Genomic DNA, 13631 nt, shown 5'->3' with positions numbered 1-13631 from the left:
CTACTTGTGATCTCTATCTCTATCAAATAAATAAATAAAATCTTTAGGGAAAAAAAAACATATTATCTAAATATATCAACAAGAATGTTCATAAGAGCTTTACTCAAAAGAGTCAAATATTAGGAACAACCCAAATTCTATCAGTAGAATGGATAAATGAAATGTGGTGTATCCATACAATAGAATGTCTCATAGTGATTTTTTAAAAGAATAAACTTTTATTCCTAGCTATTACATGAAGGAATCTTAGGTGATATTCTAGATATTACATGAAGGGGAAAAGAGCCATATAGAACCTATGATTCTATTTATCTGAAACACAAAATAGATAAGACTAATGCAATCGTAGAAGTCAGAAGGGTGGGAGGAGCTTATTGACTAGAAAAGGACAGTAAAGAGTATTTTAGGTGCCAGAAAAGTACTACATCTTGATCTAGGTGGCAAGTATATGGGTATGTGATGAATCTTAGAAGACTATGGGGGAAAATTCAGACATATAAAACTATATATGGGGGCTCCTGGGTAGCTTAGTCGTTGGACGTCTGCCTTCGGCTCAGGTCATGATCCCAGAGGCCTGGGATCGAGCCCCACACTGGGCTCCCTGCTCAGCTTCTCCATCTCCCACTTGTCCTGCTTGTGTTCCCTCTCTTGCTATGTTTTTCTCTGTCAAATTAAATCTTAAAAAAAAATAAAAAATAAAAAGGTTGAATCTTATGATAGCTCAATTACAACTTAATACCTACTTTTAAACTACTCAGCAATCTGTATGCTTAAGATCAGTGTACTTTATACACTCACCATGTGTATGCTATATTTCGATAAAGAAGTTTAAAAAGTAAAATAAAACAAACGTAGAAGTTAAATGGGTTTTAAGACATGTGTTCCAGTCCAAACTCTGCTACTGGTTTGCTATGCCAAATGCTCTAATTATTGTAATGCCATACTAAGGGAGAATGCCTTAGGTCTAGAATGAATTCTAAGGTTCAGAGAGTCTCACCTCCACCCAGAAAGAAGTGATCTGTGATATGTTACATAGCTACTCAGGGTGGAGCCAGAAACAAACCTAGGACATCTGACTCACAAACTAATACTCTAGCACTCTAGTTCATTTCCAGATCATGGAAGATTTAAAAAGGAGAAGGAAGAAAAGAAGAAGGAGAAGGATAAGGATAAAGAGATGGAGAGGGGGAGGAGGAGGAGTCAGACTAATAATCTAGCATTGCATCAACACCAAATTTTAAACCAATTGTGTAGCACTAGACCTCTGTTAGCACGTATTTGCTCTCTGCTTCCAAAGGTTCTGAGAGAACTAACTGGGAGTTTGCAAAATGCCTTGAGCTATTTAAGCAGCTCTATCTGTAAAATCTGAGGTATCAGAGATCCTGTGATAACATGAAACATAGATTCCGACAGTCCCCATTCCAGGCTCCAACTCAAAATTAAATCTTGGCAATAACTTCTAACCTTTCCTGTCCAGGCCCATCTCCACTATCACCTAGTCAGTCATGCAATGTACCCAAACTGTTCAACTACCAGCAGAGATAACTTAGGGTACAATCTAGGTTATATAACCCTTAATTAACTCCTCTGAAAATGTAGTTCCTCTGCAACAAAGTCAAGGATTTTTAAGTGCATACATGCTTAACACCAAATCATAATGAATCCTCTATAGTAGTGCTTGTGAACCATATAGTTCTCAACACTCCTCACAAAATTGCAAATATGGGCACATTGTGCCATACTTCTCCCTAAAATGGAGACATCGAGGAAGTGCTACATCAGTGGCCCCTAGTTCCCCTTTCTATTCTCTTTTTCTACCTCCATGACCCTTTGAACTCCCATCCTCTACTACCCCCACTAAGACCCAAGTGCCAACTTTTCTCTGACCTCCACCCCCCCTGTCAAAACAAAAAGGACTCTAAGTATCTGTTATTTACACTTTTTGATTGACTGCTTGGTTACCATTTAAGTTTCACTGAGCCTTAGTCAGTATGATAATTCAAACAACATTTACATTTAAACCATTTTATTCCTCATTACATAATGAAAGGTCAATTCTCCTTAAAGAATTTTGAACTTTAACATCAGCAAGCAAGTAGAACAAAAAAACAAAAAACCCACAACATTTTGGAAGAACTTGGAATCACACTTTGTGTTCCTAAGCCTTGGGAATCATGAGCATATCAGAATAGCTGAGAAGCTACAGAAAGAACCCAAAGAATTGCTCCCTCACTCACTCACTCATGCATTTGACAAACATTTATCAACTGCCTATCATGTGCCAGGTATTGTACAAGGCAGAGGGAATCAATGATTAATAAGATGTGGTGTCTATCCTGTAGAAGTTTACAAAGAGGTACCAACAGAAGAATTTCAGCTCCAAAAGCGGAAGTACTCTGACAAGCAGAAAATGCTATGGGAGAACAGCAGAGCTGGGATTCACTTTTCTTGCAGCAGGTTTCACAGAGGACAGACCCATGGCTCAGCTCACGGAGTTTAAGAGGGCAAAAGCCAGAGAGAGGGACAAAATGAGTTTCCTCATCTTTTGGCCAAATATAAGAGGAAATGGGAGGGGAATGGTTAGCTTTTTCGTGCTGACGGAATTTAAGGAAGGTGGAGCTAATGCCCAGCTCAGTGTCTCTTGCAGCCACAGACATGAGGACAACTTCGGCTGTGGCAGCAGATGGGCCCCCTCCTCTCAGCTTCACTGATGTGGTAAGGCCAGCTGATGACAGATAAGCCTTGCCAAGATGTTCACAGCCCCTCAAAGGGGAGGGCAGGTGCCAGCATTGTCATAGAACTCTATACTCAGCCTACACTCATTAAAATGGTATTTTTGCACAGGGTATACCAGCAGAAAATAAATCTTATCCACAACCTTTAAAATAGCTACTATGTGGTTTGGCTCTGGTTTTGGCCTAAAATTTCAAAGTCTTTGTTAGTGTCAAATTTGGGATAATAAAGAAAAAAGGGCAGTAGTCAAGTAATATCTTTGTCTCAAAAGAGCTTCCTCCCTGCCACTGAAGGATTGGAGGGAAGATAGCCTTATTAGCTAAGGGCTTATTTCTGGAAGCTTGCTGAAGGCAGAGATTTTATACCCAAATTCTAACAAAGCCAGGTGTGTAGTCACAGTACCCAGAGCTGCCCTGTACCTGCTTTGCTCAATTTCTTGATCCTTAACCCTTCCTTGCCCCAAATTTGCAGGTGAACAGGTTGTATCATTGAGCATATTTGATGCTATCTTAGTCAGTGTCTAATATTTTTTATCACATCCTTATTTTCTGAAGTTCTGGAATAGAACCCTCAAACCCCTATATTATTCCAACCCCTGATAATACAAAGAATGAATATTCATTCTTTCAACAAGCATGGACCCAACAATAGGGCAGATGGTTAGTTAATACCCAGTTTCCATTGTCTCCTTTTTCCATCTTGGATGGCTCATGGCCACCCACACAGAGACTACATTTGCTGCTATTCGTTACAGGTAGGTGTGTCCATATGACTAAGTCTGTCACAACAAAATGGGTATGGAAGTGAGGTGTGTTATTTACGTGTCACTTGCTTTATAGGAAATTGCTTGCTTTCCACTTTCATTCTATAATCTTCCTATGAACAGAATGGGAATGTAGAGGTGGCCCAGATTTGCCCATGCAGACAAGACCTAAGGAATATTAGAGCAGCACAGTAGAAGAAACTCAGATTGTGAATGACGTCATGGTGCTAAGACACCCCACCAGTCTGGGCTCGCACCTTCATCTGAAATTTTACATACAAGAGAATTAAACTTCAGCCATATTTAAATCATTGTATTTATTTTACGATATTTATTTTAATTTTAGAAAGATAGAGAGAGAGGGTGAAGGGAACAGGGAGAGGGAGGGAGAGACTCTTAAGCAGGTTCTGTGCATAGTGTGGAGCCCCAGGGAGATCTCACTACCCTGAGATCATGACCTGAACCGAAATCAAGAGCTGGATGCTTAAGTGACTAAGCCACCCAGGCACCCCTAAGCAACTGCATTTTTAGATTTCTTTGTTATAGCAGCCTATCCAGAACCTCACTAATATAAACATTCGATGTCTATTTAACAATTTCCAACATAACTGTATGGGGGGGTGGGCAAAAAGTCTTGAATAGACAGAAAAGCTCTCAGGATATAGGTTGAGAAGGAGAGACAAAAAATAAAAAACTACATTTACAAACTGTGGTAAGTGTGTAAAGGAAACAAAGAAGGTACTAAGTTAAGGCCTGTCTGGAGGAAGCATCATGTAGCTAAGGCCTCAAGGGCTTAGGGAAAAAACAGAGAGGGGGGATTCGTGTGGGGTTGCAAACTCCCTGGGGAAAAAGAGTATGGTTCTTTGAAGGGACTTCAAGAAGGCGGGTGAACAATGTGAGCAGTGTGGCATCAGGAGGAAAGGCTCTTCCTAAAGAGACATATATGCATGTGCATGTAAAATTTCACAGACATATTAAATTATGAGCAAGTTATTTTTTCTTTTACAGTAGTTCCTAACTGTTTTCCTTTCTAAAACTAAGCCAAAGTTTGTTTGTCTGTTTGTTTTTTTGTTTTAATTTCTTCATCTCTCACATGTTCCAGCACTAGATCTAGAAAAACTGATCACTTGAAATCATAAGAACTCTTTCTGACTTGGTAGCATCCTTAGATTCCATCTACAGAATTTACCCAAAACTAGATTCCCTTTGTCCTAAACATACAATCTCCCCAGGGTCATTTCCATCTACCTTATCCTTCTTTTTCAGACACAAATACTTGAAAAGTCCCAAGTTTCTATAATTCTTATTCTCTTCTCTTTCCATTCCCTTGCCTTTCACACTCAAGCTGGGAGCATGTAATTTATGTTAACATTTACCAGACACCTTGTCTTCTCCCACAAATGTCATCATAAAACCTTAGCATTGGACCCAAATCACATATTGATCACTGCCCCAACCAGAACTAAAGGCTTATTCTCAAGTTACACATTTTGGAGAGAAAGGAATGTCCCCTCCAATTGTTCTATAGGACTTTTTAAAATTTTTTATCTATTTATTTTAAGTAATATCTCCACCCAATGCGGATCTCAAACTCATTACCCCGAGATCCAGAGTTATATGCTTTTCTGACTGAGCTAGCTAGGTGCCCCTATTCTATAGGATTTTCATAATAAAATCTTAAAAGCTTATAAATGCCTAACTAAATTCTAATAAAAATATTAATACACAATGTAGTATAACATAAATTAGGTAATAGGTCATTTGCTTCATAATGCTTTATAAACTCCTTGAAAGGGGGTAGTACCTTCCCTTTGTAAAATTTTACATCATCCCTGAATAAATGTCTTAATTAACGAAGGAGAAAAGTCATGAGACAGGATTCAAATAATAAGACACCAAGAAAAACTGCAATAGGAGATCAGAACAGAAGTTCCACGTGGCAGGGAGGGATAGTGGAGGTCAGGAAAAGGTGAAGCCAGAAGGAATTCGTAGGGCCAGAGGAGTAAACCTATAGATGTCTCTCAACTGCACCTGCTGCTGATAGATAGGGAACCAGTCACCTTGCAGAGTTAAAGATGCTCAGTTAGGGACTAGACTGGATGCTTTCAAGTCATTCTCAATTACGAAAGAAAAAACCAGGGAGAGAAAGAGAATGAGAAAGACAAAAGGTAAGAGAAAGAAAAGTTAGGGGCTCCTGGGTGGCTCAGTCAGTTAACTGTCTGCCTTAGGCTCCCGTCATGACCTGAAGGTCCTGGAATAGAGCCCTGCGCTGGGCTCCCTGCTGAGTCCCTCTCCCTCTCCCTCTACTTGCCACTCCCTTTGTGTGCTTTCTCAATCCCTCCCTCTCACTCTCTGTGTCAAATAAATAAATAAAATTTTAAAAAAGAAAAGTTGGATCAAAAGACTTCAGAGGAAGAGTATATACAATGTTTTGAAGAATGAGTGCTGAGAAGCCAGACTACTAGGTTTAAGAGTGAGCTTTGCCACAGCTTTTCTACCTGTGTGACCTCTCTTCTTAGTTTCCTCTTCTTTAAAATAGGGGTTATAATAGTACCTACCTACACTTCACTGTGTAGAGAATTGAAAGGAGCCAAACTGTATAAAGTACTTAGCATAGTGCCTTGCACGATATACGTTACCAACAATTGTCAGCCGCTGTGATATATAAAGGGTCAGCTTCAGAAGAATAACTACTCAAGATGATAAGATAGGAAAGCTGTAAAAATAAAACAGAAAATAGGGGCACCGGGTGGCTCAGTGGGTTAAAGCCTCTGCCTTCATCTCAGGTCATGATCCCAGGGTTCTGGGATCGAGCCCCACATCGGGCTCTCTGCTCAGCAGGGAGCCTGCTTCCCCTTCTCTCTCTGCCTGCCTCTCTGCCTACTTGTGATCTCTGTCAAATAAATAAATTGAAAAAAAATAAAAATAAAACAGAAAATAACGTTCTACAACTCGATTAGATAAATTTGCATTTTCTTATTGCGTATAGGGCCATCTTTGTTTTTTTATTTTTATTAAAGATTTTATTTATTTATTTGACAGAGAGAGACACAGCGAGAGAGGGAACACAATCAGGGGAGCAGCAGAAGAAGAGGGAGAAGCAGGCCTCCCACTGAGCTGGGAACTCAATGTGGGGCTCTATTCCAGGACCCTGTGATCATGACCTGAGCAGAAGGCAGACGTTTAATGGCTGAGCAACCCAGCCCCTCAATACAAACATTTTAACACTGAAGTTAAATTTAAGGTTAGTCTGAATTTCATTACTCTCACGTTTTATTTTTTAGCTTGAGATGGAAAATTATTTTATCTCACAGTTTTAACATACGCAGCTTCAACACGTGAGGTTTAACTGTAACAGGCTGCAAATTTAACTTTACTAACCACTCATTATGTAATTGTGGGAAACTTAGAGAACTTCCCTAAGCCTCAGTTTCTCCATCTCCATAGTGTAAATGGGGATAATAAAACCCACATCATAGGGCTACCATGAAAAAAACACTGAGATAATACACTAAGACCCCTAGCTCAATATCTGATACAAAGAAAGCCATCAAAAAATGTTAACATAAAAAAGAAGTTGTCACAACTTACTAAAATCTGGATCTCTTTAATAGAGGTATTATTTTTTAATATATCTATTGAATTGCAAATTAAGTCTTTATGGTCCATAGGGAACATATCAGTGTAGCTACAATGCCCTCACGTTTCAGGGTGCCTGAATTAGGCAGCCACCAGGGAGCTGACATGCTATCTGAGTGGCTTAGGCAGGACAATTAAGAAACCTGATTTTCTTCTTGATTTTGTCTCTGTCTCATCTGTCAAAGCATACCAAGAATTTCTAAAATGGAAGAAATAAAATGGACCATCCGGTTTCTCTTTATCCACAGGATAAGAGGGATGTGCAGTCCCCCTTTCTGTAGGATTCATGTAGGTAAGTAAGAAGGAAGAAACCCTCTGGCCATATATCTAGTTATTCAAATCTGCTTATTCTTAATAACACTTAGATCTTCAGTATTTAATTATTAGTGTAATTAATTACTATAATTACTATATTTAATATAGTAATTAAATATTGATGCTATTAATATATCAATCCTGAGATTAATTTTGCCTACCATTTTTAATATCCACTTAAGTACATATTAAAGATATAAGCAAATATTTTTTCTTACCACCACTGCTGCTAGCACCTCTGGGCCTCAGTTTCTTCACCTATAAAATAGAAAGACCAAATTAGATGATCTGTGATTCTATAACTAAATATTATCAGTAACATTATACTGTTTGTAATAATGCCAAGTCCTTGTTCACTTATGAAAGTTAGAAAAGTAGGAAAGAGCAAATTATGTTCTTCTCCATACAACTAAATTTGACTTCCTGTAATTGAGTACTGGAAATAATTGGCTTTTAAAAACTGGCTCTCTTTAGGCCTCATAATATATTCCTTCAAGTTCTTATTGAACCTGGTTCCTCTAGTTATTTTCAGTCAAGAAATGCTAAGTTGTTGGGATTTTTTTTTAAAGTTTTATTTATTTAAATAATCTCTACACCCAACATGGGGCTTGAACTCACCACCCCAAGATCAAGAGTCACATGCTTCTCCAACCCAGCCAGCCAGGTGCCCCAAGAGGTGCTAAGTTGTAAACTATGAAGACTAGTGCTTTTGAGTGCAGGTAAATTGTTCTCTTTTTCTTCAAATGTGAATTAGGATTGGATTTACAGTATATAAAATGACCTCATGAAAACTGAGAGATGGAATACCATGCATTCAAATGTTTCCAATCCTGTGGATGCTAGTTTTCATAGAGACAAAACATCTGTATTTCATATTGAATATCTCCTCTTTTGTCCACATGTTAGGCATATCACAGACATAACTTTTGAATATAAAGGGTATCTTTCTTCTCCCTGCAAATTATTCTCTTAATCAATTAGTGTCAGATAGGAAAAAAGTCTCTTATTGTTAAATTAGTCCTCTCATTGACTTTATTGTTAAATTTGATCTCTCTCTTTAGCTTTGTTTTCATTCAAGTATTTTTCATTTGTTTATTTTCCCAAGAATGTCTAGCTACAGTTTGCATACATGTCTGATATTAAAATCAGATTCTCCAGCTCTCTAATTCTTTACCAATGAGCAATTACCCACTATACCCACTATAGTGCCTGTGTCAAACAGAGATACCCTGATAACTCTACTCTGTAAAGGATTTATGTGGCTGGTCCCATGGAGAAGCAGTACAGTTGAGTGGATAGGAGTCTGGGCTCTGGATTCAGTGGCCAAGTTACCTCACATCTTGGACCCCTCCGTTTTCTTAGCTATAAAATCAAAATAATAAAAATATCTCCTTCTTGGGGCTGAGTAAGAATTAAATGAGTTAGTGTATGTATAGTATTTGACACAGAGTAATCCTGAATAAATAACAGATTTTTAGGATGTTGAAAAATATAAATTTTAGAGAATTACTTAAAAATCAGTAAGAACTATCACCTTCTTTTATAACTTACGGATCTGAAAATAGAGAAAGGTTAAGAGTTGTGCTGAAGCCCATATAGTGAATGAGAAAAGACTGACTACAGGTGTCCTGAATCACGGTCAATAGCTCTTTCTAAAGGGATCCTCTCTTCAGGTTGCTGGAAGTCGAGGGCCTTGCCCTCAGGACGCTTAAGATCCATTTGGGGAGCCGAGAGGAACAGAAATGGATAGTCTAGCTTACAATCTCAGGTGCTGTGTAACAAAGCATCCTGTGTAAAAGGTGGGGTTTTGACGAGGGGATCAGCTGAAAGGATGGGAAGCAGTAGAGAAACCTTCTAGAGAGAAGTGAGACTTGAGGCAAGCGCCGTTGGACTGCAACTAAATTGAGACGACCTTTGAGAAGCAAGGAGTTTCCCTGACGAGAGAAGCACTCGTCTCTCTAGGAACACCCAGTGTTCAGAAACTTCTCATCACCCCTGCAATCCCCACCTCGACCCTTCAAAACATCTACGTTGAACTAGGAGAATCAGTATGTTACTCAACTAAACATATTTTGGTAATAGCTGGGAGGAGGAAGAGAGCAGACCGTAAAATCGCCCTCCCCCTTTCACACCTTAAAAGATGAACTAGGCTTCCGACCTGAGTCTCTCCTCCCCGGGGAAGACGTGTTCTGCCCCTCATCCGGGGTTCTGGGAATGGAAGCCCCGAGCCCCCCACCAGGAGGAGTCAAGACGACGCCAGAAGCAGCTGAGGCCGCACCTCGCTGCTCCCGCCGCGTCCCGGAGCACCTGGAAGCAAGGCAGCGCGGGCGGGGAAGGAATGAGGGAACCCAAGGCCTAGTGGCCCCCTGAGACAAAACGGGGCTCTCCGCAGCCTCCGGGGAGGTGCCCCCCTCCACGTTCGGCTCGCAGTCAGCCCGCCCCCGGCCGCGGCGGGGAAGCGCCCAGGGCCCAGGCCCGTCCCGCCGCGCCGCGCCGCGCGCACACCCGCGAAGCGCCCGGATGCTGCCTCCGCCCCGCTCTGCGTGGGGCCCGCGCCGGACGGGAAAGGAGCGGCGGCGTTCGCGGAAGAATTCAGAGACGGAAGGCGGGGAAGCTAAGGGAGGCAAGCCGTCTTCACCTTGGTGGCGGGGCTCCACTCCACTGCTGCGGGGCTCCGAGGACCCGGAGGCCTCTCCCCGCGGCAGGAGCCTCCGCGGGCTGTGCGGACGACGCAGCGCTGCCCCGCGAGCGATCGGCCGAGCCGAGCCTCCGGCAGCTGCCCCGGCGCGTCCCGAAGGGAGGACCTCATTTGTTCCTCAGAATGGGCAGATTCCCGGAACCGCATTGCTGATATCTGGCGGGGAGAGAGGAGGGTCCCTACACGTTTAAGTCCTGGCTTTCTGCATTCTCGCTGTGATTCTGTAGCGATTTTTCTTCTAAAAGGAAGTGGGCTAAAATGTCCAGTGCGGCTAAAAAGTATCCCAGTTTAGAAGCAAAAAAAAATAAAAAAAATTTTTTTCAATAAATTTTTGTTTTATTTTCGGGTGCGAGCCGTCGCGTATTTTTTCCCTGAAGGCCCAAGCCTAAAATGAAAACGCAGAACAATCTGATTTCTATAAATTAGGTTTGTGACTGGACGTTTTCCTCCACATTTTTTAATAGGAAAAAAATTTAATGGGCTGTTTGAGAAAATGGAGACACATGTTTTAGTCGTGTCTGAAAATGTTGAGAAAAAGAAACGTCGGTCTTTTCATTTGTTTCCAATAAACCCCAAATGCAATCTTTCCAGACTATTTTACAGGACGTAATTGGGGTTTGAGATTGGGTGGGGGGAGGTTCATAGGCTAGGCTCTACCAGCAGAATTGATTGATACTTGCTTTTTGCTGTTCTGCAATCAAAGTTTAGCTGTATTTGAAGGCTCTAAAACACTGGGGATTCCACTGACAGCCAGAAGTATCCTTTTGGGCAGCAGGTTCTGCTGAGATACTAGGACCCCCCCCCCCCAAAAAGGGAAAATGTGGAAAGTTGCAAGGAAATTTTATGTTAAACTGTATGTGTATTTGGTACATGAGTGAGTCGTGAAGAAAACTAAGAAATATGGACCAGAACAGCTCCGAAGTCTATACTATCTCATAAACCAAACAGAAACAAACGCAGGAAAAGATTAGGGGTAAGACACCTCCTGGAATGTTCCTTGCATCTCTAAGCCCTTTCTAGCTGATGCTGACAATTTAATGGAGCTTGAACTTGGGCACAGGCAACTCTTCTGTCCTTTATCCTTCCCTAGGCTAGTTTCAAAAACAACGACAACAAATACATGTGTGTGTTGAATTTTATCTGTTCTATTTTTATATTTTAAGAACATGTGTCTTTAACAGCAAGTAGCCCAATATTTTATTCCTCAAACAAGTTGGCAGAAACATTCAACTGGAAAGTTGTTTCAAAGATTCAAGTAATCTTGGTCTTGGTGGCTTCCAAATCAAGGACTTAGTGGATGGCTAGTAATCCAGAAGTGGAAAACTGTAGACCATAACCAGCCTGAAACAAATCACACAGAATAAAGGGGAAGGGGCAAAATCAAATCAGAAATTTCAAATCAAGAAGTGCACTCGCCTCAGATTCTAAGTTGGTTTTTATTTAGGAAGTAAGGGTGGTAATACGAAGTCAAATCAAACCACCTCTTGTGCCTTATCTTTCTAATTCAGAAAATGAGAGGTTGGATAAATGAGCCCCTTTCAGTTGTGATCGTCTAGGCACAAGAAGTCCTAAGGCAGAAATTTTGTGTTACACACAAAATTACACAAATTACACAGCAGAAGGTCACCAAAATTAGCTATCTAGTAAGTAGCTTCTCTGATAAGGACGAGCTAACTTGTATTCTTGTGTGTACCGAAAAAAAAATCATAGCACTTCTAGGAGGGAGAGAATTTTATAGTCCCACCCAAAATAAAGATGTTGTCCATGCACTGCTTTCAAAATTTTAGAACAGAAGGGTATCCTGTCATTCAAAACAGTAAATTAAAGACCCAGACTCCTAGAGCTTCTACTACTAGAATGATTATTCTTTGAGAAGAAGCACAAACAGCAGTGACCGTTTCTGGGTGTTTTTTTTTTTTTTTTTCCACAGACGTGCTCAGCCATCAGAAAAGCTTAATAAATCCCTATTTAGTATGCATTTATTCAGTGATTACATGAACTTTGACCTCTGAAGATCTGTAGCAATTAGCTTCAGTGGCCAACATCTTCTCTCACCATTCCCAACTGGCTTCCTTGGGTCTTCCTTTCTCATCTCAATAGTCCAGGAGAGTAAAAAATTTTAAAGTTGACTTTCTACCTGAGGTACTTGCTTTTGCACAAATGAATCACCCCTTCCTCCTCTCACCTCCTGTCTAAAAAGTCATCTCAGACAGATATTGGGGCTCTGATTGTCGATATTACTCAAATGCAAATGGATTTCAATTCAATCTTGCCCTGCACTCTCGCAAGGAAGATAAGCTCTAACGGCCCAAAGAGCCTCATTTCATAGCTCTTGGCATCTGAAATAAATCGGATCTCTTCTGTCAGGCTAATTTAACATTTTTAAAATATTCAATGTAATTTATTTTAAGTCAAATGAAACCTAGTGGATTGGCAGAAAGCTAGAGGAGGGAGGGGAAGGGCAGCTGGAAGCTTCTCTCCCCACCACCAAAAAAAAAAAAAAAAAAAAAAAAAAAGCCAGGAAGGGAGAGGAAAGTGTTTTAAGTTTCTAGTAAACACTGTTTAGCAAAAGAATAATAGGAAAGTTGCCCCTTTCCCAAAGAGGGATGGAACTATAATTGTTGCCTTTAGCAGAGAGCTCAGATAAACCGCTGGGACTCATTCTAAAGTGACCCATCACTGCATTCATCTCTTCTTGAACTTTCAGTGAACCTGAGATTAAACAGGGGTGAGCAGCTAAGCAGTTTGTTGTTAGCAGCCTTTTCAACAACCCTTTCAGACTGAGTAAATATTGATCGGTTTGAATCTGATTGCCCCAGAGGAAAACACCATGGCATCTGAATAGCCTCCAAAAGTAAACTTTCAAAGGTGAAGCCAAGAGCAGACTTCAGAGCAAGAACTCAACTCAGCCTTAGGTTGGGGACACCCTGAATTTCGGGAGTACTTTGAGTGTGAAGGAAGTGAGGAGAAAATGTTTGAAAACTGGAATTTTGTATTGTAATTATTCCAAGTCTCTAATTGACACTCTTGTCCTTTTTAAATTTATCAATAAAATGTTATTTTCTGTTTTCCATCATTTGTTGTTTCGGTCACCATTGCTGTCATTTTTTAGGGAGCTAACCATGTTCCTCAGAGACCAAAACAGAAAAAGAAAGATCTAGAAATAGGGTGTGATAAGGGCCTCTGATTTAATCGATTGGGACAACTAAAAAGATACAAATGTTTTCCTTGTTGAAAGGTATATTAATGTTTCCTAAATGCATTGCTTGTTAACTGATTTATTCCACGACCTAGAGAAGGCTTTGGATGTTAAGCCATAATTTATTGTTCTCCGCTTTCTCAGCTACATTAAAACCAGTACCTTGAAGACTAGAATCTCCAGGATTCCAGCAGGTCCGACCCTGCTTTTAGATATTGAAATCACGGCAATGGCATGCAAATGACACTTTAACACATTAAAGAATTTGGAAACCAGCCATCTGT

The 13631-nt window shown here is 40.5% G+C and overlaps 1 protein-coding gene across 1 annotated transcript; it reads right to left on the bottom strand.

The window, feature by feature from the left end:
• Window positions 1–6147: 6147 nt before the first annotated feature.
• LOC132016288 (uncharacterized) lies at window positions 6148–12240 on the bottom strand. The gene is made up of 4 exons (XM_059397518.1): window positions 12204–12240; window positions 9583–10265; window positions 7669–7708; window positions 6148–6212 (listed from the first exon to the last, which is right to left on the bottom strand). Exons 1-4 carry the CDS (start codon window positions 12238–12240, stop codon window positions 6187–6189), a joined length of 786 nt encoding a protein of 261 aa, XP_059253501.1. The 3' UTR covers window positions 6148–6186.
• Window positions 12241–13631: the final 1391 nt, after the last annotated feature.

This window comes from Mustela nigripes, chromosome 4 (genome assembly GCF_022355385.1).
Source record: "Mustela nigripes isolate SB6536 chromosome 4, MUSNIG.SB6536, whole genome shotgun sequence".
In the NCBI taxonomy this organism is placed as follows: domain Eukaryota; kingdom Metazoa; phylum Chordata; class Mammalia; order Carnivora; family Mustelidae; genus Mustela; species Mustela nigripes.
Note: the sequence above shows the minus strand (reverse complement) of the source record. Positions and strands in the feature narration are given on the sequence as shown.